This window comes from Pipistrellus kuhlii, unplaced genomic scaffold (assembly GCF_014108245.1).
Source record: "Pipistrellus kuhlii isolate mPipKuh1 unplaced genomic scaffold, mPipKuh1.p scaffold_m20_p_3, whole genome shotgun sequence".
NCBI classification, from domain to species: Eukaryota; Metazoa; Chordata; class Mammalia; order Chiroptera; family Vespertilionidae; genus Pipistrellus; species Pipistrellus kuhlii.
Genome location: NW_023425529.1, coordinates 167171712 through 167197857, shown reverse-complemented (window position 1 = coordinate 167197857; position 26146 = coordinate 167171712). Strand labels below are relative to the sequence as shown.

The 26146-nt window shown below is 48.3% G+C and overlaps 1 protein-coding gene across 6 annotated transcripts in view; it reads left to right on the top strand.

The window, feature by feature from the left end:
* The window catches only part of PLEKHA2 (pleckstrin homology domain containing A2), a 74517-nt gene that overhangs the window by 27912 nt on the left and 20459 nt on the right, over positions 1 to 26146 (top strand). For 4 of the 6 annotated variants that reach the window (XM_036456246.2, XM_045588863.1, XM_045588862.1 and 1 more), the window contains 4 exons: positions 1234 to 1397; positions 14101 to 14157; positions 20134 to 20182; positions 21822 to 21919. In XM_036456246.2, coding sequence (XP_036312139.1) covers positions 1257 to 1397; positions 14101 to 14157; positions 20134 to 20182; positions 21822 to 21919 — 345 coding nt within the window. In that variant the 5' untranslated portion in view covers positions 1234 to 1256. Of the gene's footprint in view, positions 1 to 1064; positions 1139 to 1232; positions 1398 to 14100; positions 14158 to 20133; positions 20183 to 21821; positions 21920 to 26146 lie in introns of those variants that run through there. The other 2 variants (XM_045588864.1, XM_045588861.1) reach the window with 2 other exon arrangements.

The following is a 26146-nucleotide window of genomic DNA, read 5'->3' as shown; positions in this document are numbered from 1 at the left end:
GCTTGTTGCAGCCAAGCAGGACCAGGGGTGAGCGGTGTCTGTCCTTGAACGTCTAAATTAGGGGTGTCGAACTCAATCAGAGAAGGGGCCAAAATCTAAAATCCAGCCTAAATCGCGGGCCGAATGGTTTACTGAACAGTCATAAACTGTCATTGTGATGGAAATGCAGCGGAGTGCAGTGATGACAGCGCGGTGCGGGCCACATTGCAAGGCCTGGCGGGACGGATTTGGCCCGAGGGCCTTGTGTTTGACACATGTGGTCTAAATGGTGTTTTCTCATCCCTGTGGGACCCCGTGCATCAGGTTGGATGCTTGTGGGAAGTTGTTCCCATTCCTTTGGGAGGAGAACAGAGCTCCCGGGCTTTGCGATGGCTCTTCAGAGAGACGGCAGGGAATCACAAGAAGAGGGGCATCCGGCCTGAGACCCTCTTCTGGAGTCAGCGACAGGGTGCAGGGGTTGGGGCTCTCTTCCGACCTCTCCTTCTTTCAGTTACAAGTGGCCCCTGGGTCACAGCGAAGTGAAGTGAGTGTGGCCTAGCCCCGAACTCTCAGGTTAACGCTTTGGTATCTTCATGGATCCGGAGGGGCTGCTGTTGATGGTAGAACTCCTGGCAAAATTTTTATCCAGGCATTTGAACTGGAGCTTACATCCTTTCTGAGGCAGTTTGCTTACGTGTAAAACTGGGTTATAACCTACTTTCCAAGGCTTTTGTGGAGAGTAATAATAATCATACCTAGTGTTTATGAAGAACTTAATATGCACCAAGCACTTAATTTTCACCAAAATTGAATTATGAGGTACAGGTACTGTTATTATCCCCATTTTATAGATGCAGAAACTGAGGTGCACAAAGATTACAGAGTTTGTGGTCACACATAAGTGGCCAGAACTGGAGCTGGAACCCCAGCCTTTGACCCCAAAGTCTAGGCGTGTGCCCTCTATGCATGGAAAGTAGCCTAACACTCTGCTTGCTTGGTAAGAGAGCCTCAGGAAAGTTAGGTGATACATGTCAATGGGTTTTGATGACTGCTTACGAATGGAATTGGTAAAAGGTTTCCAGGGTCTGGCTGGGGAAACATTTGGTGCCCCGGGGAAAGAAGCTGATGCAAGAAATTGCCCGTCCAGCTTCCCGCAGAGGTGAGTCCAGCCAGAGGGAGGTGCCCGCAGGCCCCGAGGCAGGGCCCACGTTACCCTCCTTCTCAACCAGCGCCTCCCTCCCTCCTGCCGTGCAGGGTGATGTGAGCAGAGCCCAGGAATGCCTTATGTGGATCGGCAGAACCGCATCTGTGGGTTTCTGGACATCGAGGAGAATGAGAACAGTGGCAAGTTTCTGCGGAGATACTTCATTCTGGACACCCAGGCCAACTACCTTCTCTGGTACATGGACAACCCCCAGGTGAGAGGCTGCGGGGGGGAGGAGAAGGGTGTCCTGCTGCCTATCACTGCCTGGGAGGAATGCGCATGGGATTAGCCTCAGGGCTTCATCTCATAAGCAGCACCGACCTGCAGGCCAGTAAGGAGGGGAACCCCCCCCCCCTGCACACCCCCCTCCCCGCCCACACACACACACACACACACCCATGTATGCACATACAGGAAATCATCCCCGATTTTAGCTCTAGAAAAACCTCATCTCTCCTGACCCAGGGGATCTGGTGTCTCTTCTCACACTCAGGAATGCAGTGCTTACAAAGTCAGGCAGAGGCCAGCCAGGCTGGATCCAGGCTCCGAAGCCTGGGTTGCTCCCTCTCACCTCTCTGGTTAGGGCTGTGGCCTGGTGGCCTCGCCTGCTCTTCCAGTCTGGGCCCTCCCTCCCCAGCAGGGAATGTGACCTGGTTCCCCGAGCTGGACAAAAGTTGGACTTCTCTGGTCTCCTGCATCGGGTCAGGAGTCCCAGTACTGGGTTGGAGGTGACCCTGGAAGTCACCCAGTTTTGCTTCCTTGCACTAGAGATGAAAAAAGCTGAGTCTCAGACATGGGAAGCAGCAGGGGCCTCCTCAGGTTTATGGCCATGCCTGGGAGTCCCTGGAGCCATCCCTGGTCTGGGAAGAAGTTGCTTTTGCCCTGAGGTGGGATCTCAAGTCTTTTTCCTGGTGCTGGGAGTGCTCTGGCTCTTTCTTTTGCACTGCCCTAAAGCAGTTTGGTGCAACGAGGCCCCAAAGGCTGGCTTGGCCCTTGAACGGCAAGATCATATGGTCACCTTGGAGTGGGGAGGGGTGTGGGCCTGAAATTTGGCTCCAGTTCAGAGACTTGGAAAGAGGAAAGTCTGAGTGTTGGGGGATGGATTCGGTTTTGAAGATGTGAAGTGGGAAAAGAGTCCTGTGAGCCCCTAGGTCATTGTCCGGGCACTAACCCTCTAGAGACCTTTGGCATTTGACCTCTGAATTTGATGGCTGCGAGCAAACACTATGGATAACAGAAAACATACTCAGAGATCTGCTGCCGGGAATCATCCTCTCCAGGAAAGACTTAATCCTAAATAGAACTGTGCCCCCTGGTTCACCCCACATTCCTGATAAACCTTCTGTTGGTTACCCTTATTTAAAGTGCTGAGCATGCAGAATAAAACTTATGTAGGGACGCTCACGTCCTTGACTTAGCCTGAAATGCTTGCCTCTTATGGTGTTTTAGTTTTGGGTTTGCCTTCAGGCTCTGCTGTATCGTTTTCCCTGCTTTTGCTCTGTAGAGGTGCCCACAGCTAAGTCAACAGATCTACTGTGGAAAAAGCAGCATGTTAGTGCCACTTCCCACTGTTGGAGGAATTCAAAGTCAAGCCTTGTGGCCAGTAGATGTGATTTCTGGCATGCCAGGGTTGAGCCCCATGACTTCTGGTCTCCAAATCTGACCATTCCTTTCCCCCTTTTCTTCCTTTGCATACCTCCTCCCATGTACCTGCCATGTTCGCTCAGGTAACTCTAATGTATTTCTATTCTGATTCAGCTGCTTAGTGCTATGCTTCCTACTAGGACTGTTCTTAACGTAAATTCACTTGCTTGGGGAATTCTGCCTAGCTACCTCCCCTGAGAGCTGGACTCTCCTTCATACTCTGGGCCACAGACTGAGTCCTTTATTTATTTATTTTTTTAAAAAGTATATTTTTATTGATTTCAGAGAGGAAGGGAGAGACAGAAACATCAGCAATGAGAATCAGTGATCTGCCTCCTGCATGCCTTCTACTGGGGATCGAGCCCGCGACCCAGGCATGTGCCCTCGACCGGAATCGAACCTGGGACCCTTCAGTCCGCAGGCCAATGCTCTATCCACTGAACCAAATTGGGTAGGGCTCACAGACTGAGTCTTGCTGGCAGTGACATGTTACCCAAGACCACAGTGTCACCATTTCCCATTTCAAATGTTGCCAGTTGTCAGGATTTCTCTTGCTCTTTCCTGCCTTCTGGTTTGACTGTCCCTTGGTTCCAGAACCTGCAGGAACCTTGGATGCTGGGCCTTGGGCTGCTTCCTGGGGTGTCTGGGGTCAGCCTCTGTGCAGGTCGCACCCTGCCCCGGGCAGCCTCCTGTGCTTCCTTGCCAAGGGAGCTCTCAGGATGCTCTTTGTGCTGGAGCCTTCTCTGAGCTTGAGTTACCACATAAAAGCCCCAGTTGGAGATTCTTTACATTTTCCCTGGAGGCAGAAATTTCAGCTGGCTTGGCGCATGCCTAAAAAAGGAGAGTCTAGCTGTGACACAGCAATATTTCAGAACATTTAACTTCTTTAGTTGTTGGCTTAGCTCTTTGTTGTGTGAATGGCCAAACAGCCACTCTAGACTCCAGAGTGGATATTTTTGTAAGTTGAAGAATAGTGTTAGTGAATAGTTACTACTATCTGCCAAGCACTGTTCTCAAGACTTCATTGGGTTTTCATTTCATTCTGACAAGAGTCTAATGGGTAGGTATTACTGTTCCCATTCTTAAGGGTTGGTGGGTGAGGCAGAGAGGGGAAGAGATTTGCCCGTGGTTACATAATAAGAAAGGGGCAGGGCCCGCACATTCTAACCCTGGCAGTCTGACTCCAGTTCCCCTCCTGTCAGTGCTGATAGTGAGGCAGTCATCTTACTCCTGCCTGGGAGGAAGGAGAGCTTTCAAAAGTGGTCTCTGATTAGGAGATAGAGGCCAGAGGACTCTCAGGGCTGGGAGCTCTTAGATGGCAGGGGGCTCATCTGGCTTAGCTTCTGATCCACAGTGTCCATCATTTGATGAATGTGTGCTCACCGAATGAGTGGATGAGTGAACTAAAGAGGGCCAGGTAAAGAGGAGGTCAGAGGGAGGCCTGTATGAAATGCAGAGTGCCCCTCACCATTGTCCTTTGGTTGGGACATGGCCTACACCAGGTGGAAGTTCTGTAGAGTGTCGGGAGTCAGGAGAAGAGGGACTGGAGTTGATCTCAAGAGCAAACTGGAGGGTTTAGTTCTGTCCCTAAGAAGAGAGATATTGAGAACTCCCTTTGGTTACTGAACATCTTACTTGTATAGGGAAAAGGAGACACCTCATATACTATCTTAGTTATTTAATAGGCATTAATAAATAGGGGGGTTTTCCGAACCCAGGTCTCTGATCTTCGCCCGTTTAAGCCACGTGGTGTTTGTGGAGCCAGTTTTTACTACCACTGTTACTACTATTATTATTCACTGAAGGTTGTACTTGCTGAGTTTTACTGAGTGGTGACATGCGTTGCATGTATCATGTCATCAAGTCCTCACAAGAATCCTGGGACTCAGGGACGATCGACACTCTGACAGTATTCTGCAGGGTGCAGAAAAGTCTGGTGACTTTGCTGAAGGTTGCACAGGTGATAGGTGCAAAGCCGGAGTTGGAGCCAGGTCTGTCTGACTCAAGTGCCTGCTTCCTTCCTCCTGCTATGTTGTGCTCAGCCTGAGCCAGGTCCTGTGGATGAGGTGGACAGGAGCTCAGTGAGGTATTTGCCACAGAGAAGTTCCATGTTCAGTTGGGGAGATGAAGACCATATACATAAAACTTGGAAAAGCCATTTTTATAATAGGACTAGAGGCCCAGTGCACGAAATTCGTGCACAGATAAGGTTTCTAGGCCTGGCCAGCAATCAGGACCAATCAGAGCCTTCTGGCTGCCGGCCGGCTGGGGCCTTCCTTCCCCAACTGCCAACTGCTGGCCAGAGCCTTTGTTCTGCACCACCCCCTGATGTTCAGCGCAGGTCATAGGAAGTGATCGAACTCCTGGTCTCCTGGTCGAACTCCCAAGGGGACACTTTGCGTATTAGCCATATATATATATATATATTATATCCTCCGAAAATAAGACCTAGCGCATCGAAAGATAAGACATCCCTGAAAATAAGACCTAGCACAACTTTGGGAGGAAAAAATTAGTATAAGACACAGTCTTATTTTCGGGGAAACAGAGTAGATAGCATATCATGAAGTTGAAGCGCCCAAATGCCAGTATTTTGGTTGAAGGAGAAGGGGGTTGCAGTGTTCCCTGCTGCCCATCTGGCAAAGAGGAGGACCTGGAGGTGGAGTCTTAGATGGACCGTTTTTCAGGCCCGGGAGGTAAGAGATCAAGGGTCAAATCGTGGCTCAGCCACTAAGCTATTTTGTACTTATGCAAGTCATTTATCCTCCCTGGGCCAAGGGCACCCAATATGGTCCTTAACATGGCTTTTGGCCCTTTATGTCTGGAAGGCTGAGAATAGAGTAAGATCCTTGAGTTCAGCAACACCATTTAGCATGTAGTTGCTACACGTGCCCTGTGTGCCAGACACCATCGAATGCTGAGGCTTCAGCAGCGAACAGGCCCGAGTCTTCGCCTTCATGGAGCTTACGCTGTAGCTGGGGAGCCAGATGACTGAATGAAAATGTGGCAGGGAGAGCTGCAGGGCATCCCTGCATGGAAGGTTAGCACTAAATCCAAATCGGAAAGTGATTGCTACAAGTGATTCACATTCATAGAGCACTTCACAGGTATTTGCACTTACAATTTGGTTGTTAGGCACCCTGGAGGGAGGGGTGGAGGAGGGTGTTCTCAGTTGTATGGGGCAGAGGCAGCACCAGAGAGGGAGGATGAGCCCGCCTGGTTCAAAGGTGCTTAAGGTCCGGTTCCCTAGATGAGGGTTTGTGGTTGCAGAGACAGACTGAGACTGTCTAGTGTGCTAGGAGCAGGACACGGAAGGGGAGGAAGCCAGACGAAGGTATGAGCTCGGAAGTCCGCAGCGGGTAGGGAGGCCTTAGCCTAGTGCTGCAGGAGGGCTGATAGTCAGTGAGGCCTACGGGTTGTCCCAAGAGCGCTGAGCTTCCGTATGCCCCGCTGGACCGTCACTGGTTCTGGCTCTACAGATGTGTGCGAATGGCTCCCATGGCCCAATGGCAGCCTTCGAAGTAGAGCTGCAGATGCCGGCCATTGTAAGCAGAGCAAAACATGGTAACGGAGGCCAGCGACAGCGTCCGCTCTGAGGAGGAATCATGCATGTGAGGGGGCAGTCTGTGTGGCCCATGCATATCCTTGTACGCCGGCCGGAATTTAGTTTTGATGTAGTAAGGTGAGGAATCAAGTTTTTTTTTTTCTTCATGTTCTATTTTAAAAATATTTTTATTGATTTCAGAGAGGAAGGGTGAGGGAGAGAAAGATAGAAACATCAATGATGAGAGATAATCATTGATCAGCTGCCTCCTGCACACTCCCCATTGGGGATTGAGCCTACAACCCAGGCATGTGCCCCTTACTGGAATCGAACCTGGGACTTTTCAGTTCGCAGGCAGATGCTCTATCCATTGAGCCAAACCAGCTGGGGCAGGAATCAAGGTTTTTTAATACAGGCACTGATGACACAAAACTGATCTAGGATGAAACCCATTAGCTAAAAAGGACCCCTATAAAGAGAAAGTTTTAATATTATTGATTATGGCCACTGATTTGGCGAATGCATTTAAAAATCAATAGGCTGACAATATCTGGCATGCAAATGATTCTTGAATAGAAACGAACAGCTGGATTTTCCTTAAAGCATTTCTATGATATGATGGCAACAGCTCTTGTATTTTAATTTAATTGGTCCCTATCACGCCAGAAGGGATGACATCTCTCCTTTATGACCATGACGTACAGAGTAAGTAAGCATGTTTTAGTTGCACAGCAACGCTTACATTCCAAAGTCTAATGCCTGCTTGGCTAAGTAATTGCAAGACTGAATTATACAGCCCTGAACAAAGGAGAAACAGGAGCATGAAAACAGTATTGCACTAGATTGTTGTTCTTGTCAAATTTACTTTGTAAAATGTCTTTTCTCTCTTTGACCAAAAAATGCTCAGATGCTTTTACTTTTCAAAATACCTATAATATCCAAAAAAATTGCATCTCTGAATTTCTCCTAGTATCTGTGGGGCCTCAGTAAAACCCTTTACTTTACTTTACCTTATTTTATTTTATTTTATTTTATTTTATTTTATTTTAAAGCTGAAAGCAATTCTTTCCATTGAAAGGGTAAAAGAGCTTTAGCTGTGTTGACAAAAAAGGTGAATATTTGGCTGCATTCTAGTAGAAAGCATATGGAGGAGCAGTAGGAAATTATATTAATACGAAATGTATAATGGACAATAGTTTTTGTCTTTAAGGCTAGGCAAAAATAGTGTGTGTGCACTTTTAAAATTGCATAAGGTTTTCTTTATCAGAAACCTTCTTGAGCAAAATTTGGCTGAAATCCAACAACTTTTAAAAGATTTTTGTCTAATATGCTTCACCCTGTCAAAATGCCAAGAACCAGTGAGATAACCTTCTTTAAAAACTGGCCAATCGATGCACAAGGCACCAAGTCTGAAATGTGGCAACACTGACCCAGTGACAGCTTCCTTCCTCCCACTCCTGTTCCCCAGGTACTAGTTCCTCTGGCCAAAGGCAGTCTTACCCCTTTCATGTGTGTCTGTCCACAGATACTCTCTGCAGATCTAAGCATTATGCTAACTCTCAGATCTTCAAGAAGGGTGTGGGCAAAGTGTTTTTAACTCATGGATTTTGTGTAATTGGTATATTAGCTATCTATGTGACACACGATTTTAAGGGTTAAGTAGAATTTCTGGCATGCTTTTGCCTATTATTTTGTTAGACTAACAATGTAGAATTCCTTTGGGGAAAAAAATAATCCCCAAAAAAGGTTTGAAGCGACAGATCTGTACTTTGACTAAAATGCAAATTAAAATAAACAAATAAATAAATAAATGCAAATCTGTTCAGGGTGAATTATTATTAAACTAACATTTTAAGAATTAAAATTATGTGTAGACTTTTTGAGAGTTAATGTAAAATATTGTATGTGTAATTTTGTTTTATGTGTTTTCTATGGTAATCTTATTTTTAAAACAATTCTTGTCATTTAAAAATTTTTTTGACTTTTAGAGAGAGACAAAAAGGAAAGGGAGAGAGAAACATCGATATGAACATGAAAACAGCAAACACATCAATTGGCTGCTTTCTACTCACTCTCAGTCCCTAGAGGGGATCCAGCTCATAACCTGGGCATGTGCCCTGACCAGGAATCAAACCAGCAACCTTTAGGTGCATGGGACGATGTCCAACCAACTGAGCCCTACTAGCCAGGGAAAAATAATTCTGCCTTTATAACATGGTGTGCTTTGTCTAAAGCAAAAAGAAGTACAAACTAAATTAAAAAGAAGTATAAACTAAAAAGCACTTTTGGGCAATCACGTTACTAGTTAGCACTACTTAGTATTGGAGTTCAAGCAGCTAAAGAGACAGACGCTTTGAAAGTTAGCAGAGGTTTTATTAATGCAAAACAACTGGTGACTATTCTAAGTTTTCTTAAGATTCATCTATGGTTGTTTGTTACATTTTGCTTTAGATTTTAACCTTCTGCATTTGTTTTTACATTTATTTTAAAATATTTTATGTATCTATTTATATACAAGAATGCCATGCCTTTAAGTCGCTGTCACCAGGATTGAAAGAGGAAATAAAAAAGCTAGGAATAGAGTGGCTGAGAGACTTGCACATCACAAAGTCCATCCTGGCTGGAGCCAGTACTGGGTGCATGTCAACAAGAAAGAGATGAAAGAATGGGAGCATTACACCAGCACAACAGTTTCTGATAAAGAATTGACTTTTCTTGAAGAGAAATATTAAATACATCTTTTGAACCGGAGAATGGAGAGAGTAGCCATGGACATGTTGCCTTTCTCCCAATTAGTACCAGGAAATGGAGCTACAGGGTAGAGGGGAGATGTGTTTGACACCAGAGTGGCAGGTGAAGCCACTGCCTGGGTCACTTAATGCCTGGGGACAGCTTGCTTAGTTTCCTTTGGCGAGGACTGTGGAATGTGGGGCTGAGGGAATTGTGCTCTCCCCTCCGTTCCCATCATGCTGCTCTTCTAGGGCAAGTCCTTCTCTGAGAGTCAGTGTCTGGCCTCATCCTTTGGTGGTTTGAGTTGTGGTTTCAGCCCCTGGGCAGTCATGCTGGCTCATGCCTCAGCGGTGGGGTTTCCGCATGTATTCTCTTTCCCCTTTTCCCACTAGTTGACTAACAAGCTAGTGTTGACTGCCTGCTGTGTTCCTTGCTGTCTGCTAGGAACCCTGGAGAGACAGAAGAGAAGGTCAGAGGGCACAGGCAGCTCTCCTTCCCCCTTTCCACATTCTGAATTCCTAGTCTTTTGGAGTTTGGCACCTAAGAGCCAGTTTGACTAGTTCCTGCCCTGCCTAGCTTGGGCAACTCTACAGAGCCTCTTTTGGTGTAACCTTGCTGGTCCTGCTCTTGTGTTTACCTTTCATTGATAATCAGCTCTTAGATAATGAGCAGGTCCTTGTATAGTTGAAGGATAGTCTCATGGGAGATGGCAGGCAGAAAGGAAAGTGCATGGGATTTGAGAATCAGGAAGGGTTGAGTCCATCACTGGCCGGACTCCTCAGGACCTCTGTCACCTTGGGCAAGTTGCTTCGCCTGCTCCATCCTTAGTTTCCTCATCTGTAAAATAGGATTGTTGGGATTAAGTGGCAACATGCAAAAGTACCTAGCAGCAGGCTTGGTGCATGATATAATCTAAATATGAATCTGTCCCTTTCTTCTTTCTCAAGCTGTGCATTTTGTCAAAGCAGCAAGCAGATTGGTATGGGGAGCAATGAGCTCTGTCTTCTCTCTGCTCCATGAGGAAGTCTCACGTGGTGAATGATGAGGCATCAAAAGAACCTTCTAGTGCTGACATGCTGTGAATGTGTGAATCCATAGTTAGGTCTTCTGGTCATTTCTGTGCTTCTTGTTACTTTCACTAGAAGAAGAGACAATTTTTCTATTTCAACAAGAAATAGCATCTAGGAAAAAGGCTAACCATGGAGGTATGTCATGGGAGAGGTGGGCCCTTCAGCTCCGTGCTCAGTGATGGAAAAGAAACAACCCTATGCTTTCCACTCGTGGAGAGTAGGAGTTCCTTTGAGGTCCTTGATGACAGAACATTTGAGCAAAAAGCAAGATGACAGCAGTGTCTTCATAAAGCCATCATTTAACAGGAACCTGCTCTGTGCCCTACATTGTTCCGGAAAATTTACAAGTCCCAGAGGTGTACAGGTTGCATACAGCTGGAATCCCTTCTCTTCTCCTGCTCACGGCCCTGCCCTGCTCTTCCATGTCTCTGTTTACTATGCTGCTGCAGCCAGAGCCACTCTGTGGGCTGTGGCTGGGCGTGGCCCTTCCTCTCACCTGCTGCTGTGTCTCCAGCGCAGAGCCAGCAGGACCAACAGTTGTCTGCACCAGTGGTCCTCACGCCTGGTGGCACAGAGGAATCCCCTGGGACATTTAAAAACATACAGGTGCCCAGGCCCTACCCCAGACCCGTTAAATCCCTGGGGATGAAGCTTGAATTTGTTTAAAAATCTCCCCAGGTGACTCACATAGCAGCCCTCCTTTCAGCCTCTGTCTCCACTCCTCATCTGCTCAGGTGCTCTCATCTTAGATGCTTTCTGCCCCTTTTCCTGGCCCATTCCTCACCTCCTCTTCCCAAGTCCTTGACCTCTTTTTTAATTGGGACTCAGCCCTTCATGTCTCCCTTTACTCAATTCCTGTCCCACAAGAGACCAGCTCCAGGTCATGGGAACTGCAAAGTCACGTGACACTCAAGTTCTAAACGTGAACAAATCTTCCCAAAGAAACATTGTTTGCCCATGGCAGTAGGAGCGGCGTCATCTTCCAGTCCTCCATGAGGGCAGCAGGTGTTTGTGGACTGGTTTGGGAACTCAACCACCATACAGATAGCGTTCTCATTTAAAACACTATCGACGAGTCAGCTGTATAGAGGAATAAGACTGTACTTATGTCCTCCCTGTGCTTGAAATCTAGTAAGAAGAGACAAACTCACAGAAAAAATATCCTCCAATACAGAATGCAGGACGAGATTATGTCATGTAGACTAGCTGTTCTCAAACTTGGGCGTATGAAGGGATCACTTGGGAGCATTGAAAAAAATGTGCATGTTCTGCCCACATTCTGCTTGATTCTGATTCAGTGTTTTTCGGGCGAGGCTGGAGCCTGGGCCTTCTCAAACAAGCTCCCCCAGAGGTTCTGATGAGCAGCAAAGTTGGAGAAGGGTTGGTGTCCGTGAACTCAGGGAGAGGTGAGGCCAGGGCAGGCTGCGGTCAGCGGAGCATGCTCCAAGAAGATGCTGTTTCCCTAGAGCAGACGGGGCTGTGGCCGGGAGGGGCAGCTTGCTGGTCCCCGACACCCTGCCCTTCCCCAGGTGCTGCTTCCTGCTGGTCCTACCCTGACATCTGGCTGCCGAGGCCCTCACAACTCGGCATGTTGGCACCATCTTCCCTGAGCAAGAAGTGTCTGCCTGGGGCTGCCGCACTGGCAGTGCGCTGTCACCATTAATCTCCTGGGCCCAGTAATTGGAGTGGACACGGAGCTGTCGCTCTGGATCAAGCCTGTGATCCTGGGACTGTTTTCTCCTGTCACTCATTTCCCTCCGGGAGGCGAGGGCAGTGGGGGGAAACCGCTTTTGCAGACGTTTGTCATGCTTTCCTGGCTTCTCCTGGTGGAGAGGAGGTACGCGTGAGCCTCCCGCAGACCGTGGGTGGGCTGTGGGTGAAGGGAGTGAGAACACCCCCAGGGTAACTGGGCCTGGAGAACTGCTGTCTCTTTCTCTCTGGAGCACAGGACTGAGGGTGGAGCAACCGTGGAGGGTGGAGACAATGAAGTAGTTGAAATCTGATCGGCTCCTATCTGTCATTGCGCTTGGGTTAGTGTCCGAATGGCTCCCCCAAACCTACTTCATCGCTTATAATTCAAGATAGGGCCCTGGGGGCCTTGGGGTTGTGGTTTGGAGCCAGAAGACTGAGTTGTGCAAGACCAGCCCTGAGACTTGGCATCTGCACCTTGTAATTAGCATGCGGGTCAGAGATAGGAACCGCCATGGCTCAGCTCTCTATGTATTTTCACGTCACTCTCCCAACAAGCTATTCAGCCGGGCTCATGATTGCATACAGTCCCGCTGCACTAATGTCCTAAAGCTAGAATTCCAACAGCTCAAGCTTTTTTAAAATTACAGTGTTGCTTCTATCAGGGCATCGGGGTGAAGTCAGGAGACCTGCGCTGTGGTTCGGGCTGTGCCACCAATTATGTTGCCTTGGACAAAGCCCTTCCCTCACAAGTCACTTTTTCAGGAACAAGATGAGGGGCTGGCGGTGGAGGAGGTGCTCAGCGTCCAGGAGAGGCCGATGGCTCCATGTGGCTCTGGGGGCCACGCAGACCTGGGCCTGCTTTTGGACGCCTCAGTCCCCGAGGAGCTGAGTGTCTGCCTGGAGTGGTTTATGTTCCCCTCTGGGGTAGTCATCTGGGTGCTGGGGTTCCATTTGGACTCTTGATTTAGGGGCGGTAAGACCTCTCTCTTTCCTAAAAAATAAAACAAAATGAAGTCACAGTTGAAATGCTACTTTGGCTTCTGAAAGGCAGCTTTGAGACTTACGGTCTTATTTACAAAAGGGAGTCGGAAGGAAGACATTCTTCCTAGATTTCTTACTCTGAAATCCGAAGGCTCCGAGAAGCCTCTTAGCATGGTGTGATTCCCGTCCGTTTTCTCATGAATAGGATATTTCACGTTACATTTGCTTCTAGCGATGTGTGTTAATTTAGATCATTGGGCCTAGAAGGACTCTCCCCTCTTATTAAAGGGCCTGTTTCTTAAGGGCCATCTCCCGGAAGGACAGGTCATTTCACTGTTAACCCTTTAGGAAATTTACTAAATTCCCATTACCCAAGAGCCACCTGTGCTTATCACTTTGCCGTGACCCAAGTAGTGGGGGCTTCAGGGTTATTCTTTACGGCTTATGGGAACAGTTTAAGAGGTGATGGACAGGTTCTCAGGCCCATGGGGGAGGGGTTTTCCAAGTTACAGATTAGGAACTCCACAGGTGTGATGTCTTAGCCATCTCTCTGCTACCCTGTCATCCCTGTATCATCGCTTCATTTCTGACAATGGAGAAATTAGAAAGCCAAAGCGATTGCCAAGTTACACATGGCCACCCAAGGTGCCAGTGAGTTTCTTGCTGTTTGAGTAGTCTGTTGACTTTGGGCTTTTATAGTGTGTGGACATTAACGGTCCTGTGAAATAGACTGGCCAGCTGTATCTTTGATTTCTGTATTGTGTGAATCTGTACCCGACTTATTACGAGAAGACTTTGAAGTGGCATAAAACAGGACCAAGCCAACAAGGGGATCAGGTTAGTCAGGACAGAAAAAATACAGTAGCTCACACTTGCCGAGAGTCATCTAGGGGCCAAGTGCTCTTACATTTACTTACTCAGTCTCACAACTGCCTCGTGAGGTAAGCGTGGTTATCAGAAGGGAAAACTGAAGATTAGAGGAACTTCCTCATAGTCTAATGGTGGAACCCACACTTTAACACCTCTCTGTGATACGTTAGCCCTGGGTAATGTTAATGCACACATATAGAGGCAAGAATGACCACTGTTTTGCAGGGGAGGAAAGGGAGCGACAGAATGGGAAAGTGACTTGCTCAAGGTTGCAAAGCCTGTACGTGGCATCAACAGAACGGGAAGCGTGGTCTCCCGCCTCTCGGCGCTGTTCCCGTGGCCTCACGGGGCATCCTTCTTAAAATGAAAAACATATTTCGTTTCAGAACCTGGCAATTGGGGCAGGAGCTGTTGGATCTTTGCAGCTGACCTACATCTCGAAGGTAATGTTGGCCTGGAGCTCTGGGGATTCACGTTCTGTAAGTAGGTTTAGTATCTAAACAAAAGGAAGTGTCATGTTCTTCGGGGGTTAACATTTGGGGGTGTCGCAGGGGCAGCTCCCCCTTCACCAGCACTGCCTGGGGAAGCCCTCTGCTGACCGGGAGTGGGTGGAGTGTGGTCAGCAGCTTCTTGGAGGGGAGCCTTGCAGCCTCTTTCTCCTGGGACGCATCAGTCCTCGCTGCTCTCAGCTCCAGCCAAGGCGGTATCGGTGGTGGGGGTGGGAGTGGGACATGACCCTTTTTGTAATTGGGACAAGGAGGAACACGAAAACAACAACAAAACCCCCAGGGACTGTAAAGGATTCTCCCAGAGGGTGTCATTAAGCAGGAGCAGCTCCGAAAGAGTGGGGACTGCACTGGATTTTTATCCATCACCTGGACGGGATACCTCAGCGGGAAGGCTGAGATACACGGAGAAGGTACTCAGGGGTACCAGGTCACTGCTGTAGAGTCTGGCAGGCGGGCTGGCAGGCCACCCCTGGTCTAGTTTGTGCAGACAGGGTGAAGCAGCCCCTCTTAGGTGCTGAGATGCATGGAAGGGCTTGGCGGAGGGAGCTGGTTGATGATGCCCACATGTAGCTGCTGAACTCAGCTTCTTTTGGCAGCCCCTCCCTGGAGAAGGCCCCAAGGCTGACCCACGGAGCAGCAGTGATAAAAAAGGTCAGGGATTTAGAGCCTCACCAGAAAGAGGAACTCTTTGTTCAGCGAGGAGAGCCAGGTGGCGCCCAGCCAGTACAAAGGTCCCGGAAGTCCTGCTCTCCCCTCGCATCCCTCCCTTCAGGACTCCGGGGACCTCTGTTTCCTTGTCCAGGTCCTTCCACCTCCAGGGGGTAGAGATGGGGTGAGGGGGCCATCATCTGAATAGCTCCTGGCTCTTTTTTTTTTTTTAATTTCTATTAAATATATTTTACAGAGAGGAAGAGAGGGAATAGAGAGTTAGAAACATCATTGAGAGAGAATCAACGATTCTCTTGCACACCCCCTACTGGGGATGTGTCCACAACCAAGGTACATGCCCCTGACCGGAATTGAACCTGGGACCTTTCAGTTCGCAGGCCAACACTCTATCCACTGAGCCAAACCGGTTTTGGCTCCTGGCTTCTTTGTGTAACAAGCTTTGGTAGCCCTTGGGTCCAGCCCTCCCTCTCAGCCTGTCAGGAGGTGAGTGGCGGCTGCAGGGGCCGCAGGAGAGTCTGGCAGAAACAGCTGGGGGCAGAGGCCGACTGCAGTGCAGGGTCTAAGCCTTGGGAGAGAGGAGATAAAGACCTGGGGGCAGAGGGCAGGGCCTGTGAGAGCTCAGCTTGGTGCATGCCCGTGGCAAGAAAAGCGGCTGCCTCCGGACAGGCAGGACAGCAACTCGGGCCACTCCTCCCTTGTCCAGACCTGCTGGATGTTTCTCTAGGTGTTTTAGAGGAAGAGAGTTCCGTGTTCCTGAAACCCCAAAAGCTACCTGTTGGAGAGCGTTTGGGAAGGTTTTTTTATGGGAGAAGAATGACTACGGTCTCTTGCTGAATCATAATTTATAAATGTGGCTCAGATGAGGGTTTTTAGAATTCTCAGCTTTGGAGGTGGCCTCGTATAGAAAGGATGGATCTGCCTTGTAGCCTTTCCTGGGAGGGACAGGGCTGTGTGGGCCTTTTACAAAACCCACAGCCGCCCTGGGTCAGGTCACACAGAGCTGAGGGCCTTTAACTCCCGCCCGATCCCATGTCAGAATTCAGGAGCTTCCCCGAAAAACCTTAAGGCGAGGTACCAGCAGCACATTCAGCCTTCCAGGTTATTTTGTATTAACCCCTAGATGTTCCCTCCCAGAGTGGAGGGTTTTTTGTTTTTGTTTTATTGATTTTATTGATTTCAGAGAGGTGGGCGGGGGAGGGGGGGAAGATAGAAACATCAATGATGAGAGAGAATCATTGATCGGCTGCCTCCTGCACACCCCCTACTGGGGATAGAGCCCACAATCTGGGCATGTGCCCTTGACTGGAATCGAACCTGGGACCCTTCAGTCCGCAGGCTGGCGCTCTATCCACTGAGCCATACCAGAGCAGGGCGGGGGGGGGGGGGGGGGGGGGGGGGGTTAACCACAGTGTCGGCCTGCCTTGTGGTGTATGTGTGGTTGCTGTTCAGGGGTGCTCTTTCTTGAGGGCCAGTGTTGGGAAAATGGGGTCCTTCAGAAAGGCCAACAGAGATGAAAGTTCTTGACTTGATGTCCTTCAGGGCATCAGTCGCAGCAGAACCAGTTCTTGGGCAAACAAGAAAATAATTGATGCTGGCCTTTGGCCCTTCTACACAGCCAGCCCCACTGCCCTGGCCCCAGCTGGTGTCCTGTTTTGTCAGGGCCTTGCCCTCAGTAACTATAAGGAAGACCTTTCCAGAATAGTGGTTCCCGTCAACCAAAATCCCCCAAAAGACTATTAGAACATGGAGAGACTTCATTCAGGTGAATGGTTTGCAAGCTGGGGAGATGCGGCTTCTGGCAGAAACTAAGTGTGCCATTGTGTATAGGGAAAGTTCCCCACCAGGTTCCCAATTAGATCCGTTGTATGTAAACGAGGCATCCAAATTGTATGTTTCTGATTGGTGCCAATCATGTGGTCCCAATTCATAGGCATTCAGTAGTATCCTGATTGGTTGTTAATGGAGTTATGATTATGATTGGTCATTTTAAATGCAAATGAGGGTATAATTGTATAGTTTGGATTGGATGGGGCAGTCTCAGTCTGTTGGTCCAAAGACAAAACCAGGAACTCTCTTACAGTATTTGCCTCAGATAGCTTAAGTAAGCAGGGCAAAGAGCAGGAAGCCAAGAGCTTAGTCTGGGGTTCTTCCCTGAAGAAAGACTATGTGAGAAGCCCCTGTCAGCAGATGGCCGCTAGACTTATTATTTATAACACTTGGGTCCTCATTGGACCATGGGGAATCCATCTCAGCATAGAGAAAGTTCATATCCCTTAACTTTTTTTATGGGGTCCTCATTCCTAACTTCTGGGCGGATCATGGATCCTTTGGAGAGTCTGATGTGAAAAGTGTGGGCTCATTGTCCAGGTAAAGAATGTATGGGGTGTACACACCAAAATTTTGCCTGTAATTTCAGGGCTCATGGAACCCCTGACTCGCTCAGAGATCCGTCTTAGAGCCCCTCCCATTGTTCTGTGTAGGTGGCTGCTTCTTTCCTTCCCCGGCTCCAGGAGCCTCCTTGTAGGGCAGGTTTCCCCTAGGCCCCTGGGCAGAGCTGCACCGGAGCTCCAAGACCTTGTTCTGCAGCTGCTGCTGTGCCGGAGGGGCCCGAGCTCCACTTCCGGCCAAGGCCAGGCAGGGTGGGGCTGGCTAGCAGAACGCTGCCACCGATGAGCTGGCTGGTCCTGTGGTCTATGTTTAATCTGATAAGAACAAGTTCCCGAGAGTGTGTGTCACTGTGGAGCAGCCTCATCTGCGTCACTCTCCGGGTGACCTGTGCTCATGCCCCCCTCACATCCCCGACTCCTCTCACTGCTTGCATAACCCAGGATCCCACCAGTCAACCACAGTTGTGCAGGTACTCAGTGGAGGCCATTTGGGCCATGCAGACAGTTGCCCTTGGCTGCCTTCTCTAGTCAGCCTGTCAACCACACTTCTTCAGGACCTTCGGCTCCTTCACTGTGTTTGAGTGATGCTGCCCAACCTGGCCTGATCCCCAACATCCGGGGGTGTTGGGGGAGGAGATATATTCCCTGGGACCATGGATTCTGCTTCCACAGTCACCAGAATGTCAGGGGGAGGCCTGTTGATATTAAGTGAGACCCAATCCCCTTCATCTTGGCCCTTCTCTCTGAGGGGCACAGCACAGGTATATATCATTTCATTTTTCTCTTTTTGCCATCCTCATTTTCCTCTTTTGCCATAAGAAGGGGACCACTAATTTCACTCTGGTTTTGCTAATCAGGAAGCTGATCAGAGACATTGAGGTTCTTACCCTTGCTTAACAGCCCATTAAGGGCAGAACTAGAACTGATGCCTTGTGAATGCAGCAAGGAGCTGCTTTACCAAATAGCCCTATGGTAAGCCACGAGGCATGACGCAGATTCTAGATGTGCGTGCATACCCCTGACTGAACACTGGAGAACGTACTGGTATAAAAACAAAAACAAACAAATGAAAGCGTCAGTTCCCATCATGAGCACATGGGTAACATTTTCCCAGTATAGGTTGGTCATCAATTGCCATCGACGTGGACCGTTTGTCACTCAGCCGGGATGAAAAGTGCCCACTAGTGTTGCTCTTTCTAGTCAATGACCAATGGCAGTTCTGGGAGCAGGAGTCTTCAAATAAGATGGAGTCTCCTGCCATCCCAAAGCCGAAAGTAGAAGGGATGCCATGAAATAAAACAATAGATGTGTTCTTTCAGTCAGGATAGCCAAGGCAGTTCTACGGTGGTCAGGGTTACACAGGAACCACGAGTAGGATCCGCAGGAACACAGAGGGACAGAGCAAGAAAATGAGTCACTGACAGATTTCTGTGAGGTGGCCACCCCTTCCCTTCCCCGGCTCCAGGAGCCTCCTTGTAGGGCGGGGTTGCCCTGGGCCTCAGGGCAGAGCTGCACCGGAGCTCCAAGACCTTGTTCTGCAGCTGGGGTTTGAGCCGTGGTCCTCTGGCATCAGAGCTGAGGCTGAACTGCCTGTCTTTCCTTTGATAGGCCACTACCTCACTTCCCATATGAAGTATTGGGGACAGGATTAATGTTAGTTGTTAAGGAATCTGGGCAGGTTTATAGAAAGAACTTGGAGCCCATAGCGAGAATTCAGACGGAGGGGTGGGTCCGTCATTATCTGACCCTTAGCACCTGGGAGACCTTAATTTTGACTTGAGATTTTCCCCCCTTAGTTTCTGGCTTCATGCCTTCTGTTAAAGCAAGAACCACTCCTGGAGCCCTCTGTATGAACAAGTAGGAGAATGTCCTTGCTGGAAAGGGGATGAAGGGATGGTGTCCACAGGAGGATTATGGCAACATGGGAATAGTTCTCGGAGGAAGGTGGCTGGCCCCTTGGAAAACGCAGGTACAGTGGTGGAGGCCTGCTTCAGGGAGGTCCATCCTCCATCAAGGGCAGTCACCTAGTCTTTGTGGGCATGGGATGGAACATGAGCTGCTTTCCTTTATCCGTTCAGTGTATTTGAAGCTCAGTGAGGGGGATTCACATAGACACAAGCACAGGAACGTACATGCCAGGGGTAGGATTGAAAAAGCAAGATGAAATCAAACAGCAGGAAGTATAGAAATAGTTCTGCTTTCTTAGGCCCTTTTCTTAAATACATAGTTATGCTCTTTGATTCCATCGGCCCCTCTAGGGACATGTTAGAAGTGTGTGCTTTCATGGTTAAGCAGTCGGGGTAGATAGAGAGGAAATCTATCAGTGTGTCCAGCTGCCTCATCTTTCTGGGAGCGCTAATTGAAATCCATGTATTTGTGGCAAAACCACTGTCAGTTTGGAAAACTGTTTAGGCAGGTGGCATGGTGGCTGAGAGAGGAGTAGAATCTTGCTAGTGTGAGTGGGGCCAGTATAGGTTTTGCGGTCCCAAGAGAATTTCGTCAGGAGTCAATGGCTATTAAAAGTGTTTTTGCAAAAATCAAGATGAACACTGACATCAAGATAGTGGTTATCTCTGAGGGGTGGGAATGGAACTCTATCAGGGAGGGGCATACAAAGGACTTCTGAGAAATGGGGCTGATAATGTCCTATTTCTTAATCCGGATGGTGAGTACAGGGTTTCCACGTAATTATTATTTTCAAAGTGTTCACATATTTATATGTGGGTTTTTTTGTTTTGTTTTGTTTTGTTTTGTTTTTTTGTGAGAAAAGTTTCAGCAAAAAATTGGGGGGAAATGCTTTATAAATATTGTTAGAAGCATAGTTATGTTTCTTTTATGTTTTTATTTGATATAGGTGAGCATAGCCACTCCAAAGCAGAAACCAAAGACTCCATTTTGCTTTGGTAAGTACTGAGCCAGAAGATGGGTTTTTTGAAAACTCCTACAGCAACTTCCTCTTTGGCATGGAGATGGTCTTGTGACCACCTTTGACTTACACCCTGTGTGTGTGAGTGACTTCAGTCACAGCGATGTTTCCTGGCTCTCAAATGATACTGCTTTCCTGGGTCTCACCACAAAGTTATCCATCACCCTAAAACAGACGTTCAATGGCGTTGCAAGTTTTCCTGACTCCACAGGGCGAGGTGCAAGGTATCTACTAGAAGTTTCTAGAACCCTCCATTCAGAGCTCAGTAGTGGTGTGCTCAGGAAAGGTGGAGACTTCGGAAAGTTGGGGGGATCATAGAAAAGAAGGAGTATTCTGTTGGGGGGGGGTCTCATTTAGTATCGCCCAAAGAGTGACAGTGTTGGGGTGACACAGGAAGCAGAGCCAATCCATGGAGGCCTCAAGTCACTGAATCATCGGTATTTATTTGGCGCCCACTGTATTCTCAGTACTGTACTAAGTGCTACAAGCGAATGCTAACAGTTTCTGAGCTAGCAGGTATTCTCTCGTATATATAGCATGATTCTGAATGTAAGTTCATGAAGGGGGGGTATTCCTCTGCTTTGTCATTGCTGTATGCTCAGCATGTAGAGTAGTTATGGCACATAGTAGGTATTGAATGAATGAATGAAATAATGAATTCTGTGTCCCATGATTCTCACCCCTTCAATAGTTCAGGCTTTTTGGTGCTAGGAGAGTAAAGTGGTCCCTTGAGTTGTCCTCTCTCCCAACTTCAGGTTGGTTCAAGCTTCTTAGGTGCTCTGATTCTTCCAGTATTTTTTATATCATGGCTAAGCTTGAAAATGACTCTCTCCGATGTTGTGGTCAACAGATCTATTTAAAAAAAAATTATGAACCCAAAAGTAAATTGTTGACCCTAATGGAGGGCTCAGAGGAAAGAACAGGTTGAAAATGAGGTCAAGGTCACAGAGTTGATGATTTGATTTCAGGCAAGCTTTGTTCTCTTTTCCAACCACAGACAATACTGCTAACCCAGGCAAGTTGTGCCAGTGGAAACAGGGGCCCTGTGGCCAAAATTATAAATGTGTCATCATGAATGTAATTCTGTTGGCACCTCTAAAAAGCAGTTCAAGCGTGTGTCTTGTTGATGGCAGACTAGCAGCCTCTTCACCGCACAAGAGCATGTTAAGGTTGTTGCTAATGTCAGGTGTCATTCTTGGAGGCCAGTGGAGTGAACCACACTTAAAAAAATGTTTTCATTGATTTCAGAGAGAAGGAAGAGGGGGTGAGAGAGATAGAAACATCAATGATGAGTTAGAACTATCAATCAGCTGCCTCCTGCACACCCCCTGCTGGAGACTGAGCCTGCAACTCAGGCATGTGCCCTGACCAGGAAGGAAACGTCGAACTCCTGGTTCATGGATTGGTGCTCAACCACTGAGCCACACTAGCTGGGTGATAATCCATGCTTTTAAAGAGGGAGCATTGCAGCCTGCTGTTTCCCAAATAGTCATGCAGGTGCCTTTCCACATGGGGATCCTCCACCCCGCTACTTCAAGCACCTTAGTTTGTGGAGTCTTGGTGTTGCATATGTTCTGACCTGGATTTTTCTCCCTTCTTCCCCACGACTTCCGCAGTCATCAATGCGCTCTCTCAGAGGTATTTTCTGCAAGCCAATGACCAGAAAGATCTGAAGGACTGGGTTGAAGCTCTGAACCAAGCCAGCAAAATCACTGTACGTACGATTGCTTCTCCTTTCTGCAGGGGTCCACGCCTCTTCCTGGCACATGGCCTGGTTGGGTGGGGGACAATTCCAGTGGCAACAGGGGCTTTCCCAGAAGTTCGTTCTAGACCCAGTTCCCCTACCTCTTCTTACACCTTGGCTGACCACAAGTTGCACAGAGTCTGGGTTTGAATCAAGTTCAAGGGGAAGTTTATGGAGCATCTGCTGTGTGCTTCCTGGAAGGGCTCCGGGTCAGTTGTGTTTTGGGTAATGCTGATTCAGAAGGTGGTGGGATTGGAAAATGCGTTGCTGACAGCGAGAAATAGAAGGAAGGGGAAAGCATATGAGGAGGGAAGTCGGAACTTTGTCCTGACTTGAGGGGATGCACTTCTTACTTTAAGAGGTGGCCTGGGGGAATCCCTCGAGGCCAGCCACCAACCTGTCCTGCCAAAGCATTTAGTTTAAAAGCATCACTGAACTCGTGCACTGACTGGCCAACCAGTACTTGACTTGCTGAATAAAGAACTCCTTTCTTCTCCTTTAGAAAAAGAAAGGGAGCAGGGTTGGAAGGAGGAGATGGAAAACTGTATGATTTAGAAAAAAACACACACAAAAAAACTAGATCTTTGACCAATTTAGACAGACGTGTGGCATAATAAACATGGTTTGTATGCGGAAAAGTTTGATTTTCTGTATCCTACAGTCGGAAATGCTTGCATTCCAGGGGCTCCCAATAATAGCCATCATGTGCTGGGGCAGATCTTTCTCCAGATTCATCAGGGCTCCCGTGATTTAACAGGAGAAATCTGCACCTGTCCAGCACTTGTGATGTTGGACCCGCAGAGTACAGTTCAGTCACGGAAGCAGTTTTGCCTGTTAGGTTTGCTGTTCTGAGGAACTTTGGTAAACCCGTGCAGAGAGAGCTAAAGGGAGGGCATTGCTGCTAACCCATGGGCCTGCTCACCTGTAGGCTGTGTACATGGCTCTTGAGCGCTGTTAGGTGAAGGTTTTCTTCATTCCCGTTGGAGTCTTCCACAGTTCGGTGCTTCTTTCACTGTCTAGTACTCTATCCTCGTTCAGTGTGTCCTCCCGGTTTCCTCCTCTGTTCCCGCCGGGTGAACAGGGCTGCCCAGGGCAAAGCAGCAGAGAACCTCTTCCCTTCTCTTTCATGCCTGGAGCATAGAGTGGCTCTAAGCAGCTCGGATCCCTGCTCTTCTCTGGTCTCCTGGAGCAAGAGTGACAGGCCCTGAGAGTGGGAAGAGCAAAGTGGCGCCCAGAGGCTGGAAGTCCATGTCCATCCTTCCTCGGGGTCCCCACAGTCTCCACGACCCCCTCGCTTTCCTCGTTACGTTAGTCACATCTCTTCACTCCTCCTCCAAAGACCATGTGGGAGAGAAGGAAGAGGACGGGTACTCTACGTCCTCCTAATCTTTTCATGTTCTGGAAGTGTTGGCTCCTTTCTCCACTTTCGCATCATCTTCTATTGTGTGTCCTTCCTTGGCGAGGTTAGGATGAGGGGTAAATGTGGGGCTGGAGCACCTTATTGGTGACACACATATTTATTTTATACAAAGTGAGGTATCAGGCACTTGGGGGAATGCAGAGATGAGAGGGTATTGAGGTAAACCTTCACACGTGCCATATGTTCACCCCCCATGTCACTCTTGTGAAAGAGGTGGTTTTATTGTCATCTTTTCTATAAGGAAAATGGAAATCAGGGTCTTGCCCAAAGTCTAGAAGTTAGTAAGTGGTAAAGCTTGGATTGAAACCTCAGGGCCCTCTGGCTACCAGGACCTAGAAGTTTATAAAAATATTAAAAACGTGCAGCAGTGTTAAAATAGGTTAGCTTACTCACCTCTTTTACCTACGTGGCTTCATTCTAGCCTTGTAAAAACCTTAAGTAGGATGGGCAAAGAGTTATTATCCCTACGTATAAAGGAGGAAATGGAAATGCCTAGAGATCAAAGAGGCTTGGTTGCCTAAGGTTCTGGAGCCAGGACAGATCCAGTGTTTCTGCCCACAGATCATTGTTCATATGAGGCTAAGGTCATTAAGTCCTTATGATCGAAGAAAACAGTCCACATGTGGTATTTAAAGAACTGGGCTCTCTCAGAGTATTAGCATTTCTATATTTTTTTCCTGTGGCTGCTGCAACAAACCGAGTGGCTTACAACAACCAAAATGTATACTCCCCCAGTTCTGGGGGCTGGAAGTCCAAAGTCAAGGTGTTAGCAGGGCTGTGCTCCCTCTGAAGGCTCTAGAGGAGAGCCCTTGCCTCTTCCAGAATCTGATGGCTCCCAGCAGCCGTTGGTGTTGTCCTCTGCCTTGTATCTGCTTTATTCTGTTTCTGCCTCCATCATGGTATGGCTGTGTGTCTGTGTGACCTCCCCTGTTCTTATCAGTCATAGAACTTAAGGCCCACCCTAAATCATATGACCTCATCTTAATGTAATTCCACATGCAGAGACCCTATTTCCAAATACAGTCACATTCTGAGGTTAGGGGGGGACATTATTGAACTCACCGCGTTTCTATAAAGAGCTGTGCAAGTCAGGCAGACCTTGGGCAAATTACTTCATTTTAATGAGCTTTGGTTTACCTCATCTATACCAAGTGAAGCACAGTCCCCCACCTCCACACTCCTGAGGGATTGTCCCTTATAGTAGTCCAGCTGAGCCCGGTGAGAAGAAAGATGAGTCCCTGCAAGTCTCATTACACAGCGCGCACGAGGTCCACGTGGATCTGCAGCCTCAGAGAACACACCGCAGGTGGAAAGCAGAGGGCACACCTTCACATTGGCTGCTGGGCCATGGGCAGACCAAAAGGATGACCTTGTTTTCAAGCTCGGAGCATAGTTTTTGTTGAATTTGACCTTCATAGACTGCGTCAAAATCTTCAGGAGAGGAACGGTTTTGGAAAGGAAAGGCTGGTCGGAAGCAGCACAGGCTCGCTGCAGGGGCACGCACACTGACTACCAGCCGCTCTCCGGGTGGATGACAAGATTCTGAGAGGCCACAGGGTGGCCGAGATTCTCTGAGGCTTTTCCTGGCCACTGCGAGCTCAAAGCCCATGTCCCTATTTCTTTGCTGAGTTTCAGGGATTCCTAAGGGTCATTTGGGGAGAATTTCTGCTGTTCTGTGGTGATTTTATCTCACAATAGCAAAACTCTGGAGGAAATTAGAAAGGGTGGTAGGTAGGTAGGTGTATTAAGTGCTGGGGAGTCAGGCAGTCCTCGGGCTAATCACTACATTTTAATGAGCTTTTGTTTACCTTACAACGGAGGGAATAATGACACTAATGCCTACTTGATAGGATTGCTCGATATTAGGGAGAAAGCAGAAAGAGTTTAGCTCATTGCGTGGCCTTGAATGGAGGCCCAAAGCGATGGGAAGGCTGTTCTCTCTTGGCAGCCAGAGGAAACGGCAGGGTGGGTTTGTGGCCCAGTCTGGCAAGGTGGTGGGCAGAGGTCACCATTGCCTCAGTAAGCGGAGTTTGCAGGCAAGAAAGAGGGGTCTCATCTTTCTAGGGCCCCCCATGTAATCACAGTCGTCTTCCTCCTTTGAGTGGACACCGGACGGAGTGGTCCTTGGTCCCCCTGAACTGAGAGCTCTTGAAAGGTCTAGATTCTTGGGTCGTTCTGACTCCCTAGGCTGTGGAGAAGAGGAAGAGGGTGTTAGCTTTTCTCACTCAGCCTGCAGTTCCTTTCCTGGCAGAGCCACGCAGGGCGCTTGAGTTCTCATGAACGAGAGGCTCTGTGATGCTGTGGACACCGCACCAGCTGGGAGTCAGGGTCTGCTCTCTGGTTAGTTATTAGTCATGGCTTTGGCCAAATGACTTGAGTATTCTGGGCCTCTCTTTGTCTCTTGCAAATGAAATATTTTTTTTTAGAGTTTGCAAACTTTAAGGGACAGGGAGGAAGTGGACAGGGAGGACGAAAAACAACCCAAGTGAGGATAGTGCCATGAGGCTCTGGAGTGGGGGCGGTAGGGTCAGTGGCAAACTGACAAATGTACTCCCCCTCTAAAGAGTGAACTGTGATGGGGCTGGAAATCTGGATTTTTATGTGTAGTAGCCTAAGTTTCTTGTTTTTGTTTTTAGCGAGAATTTGTGTGTGTGTGGTTTTTTTTTTTTATGATTTAAATATATTTTTATTGATTTCAGAGAGGAAGGGAGAGGGAGAGAGAGAGGAACATCAATGATGAGAGAGGATCATTGACCGGCTGCCTCCTTCACACCCCA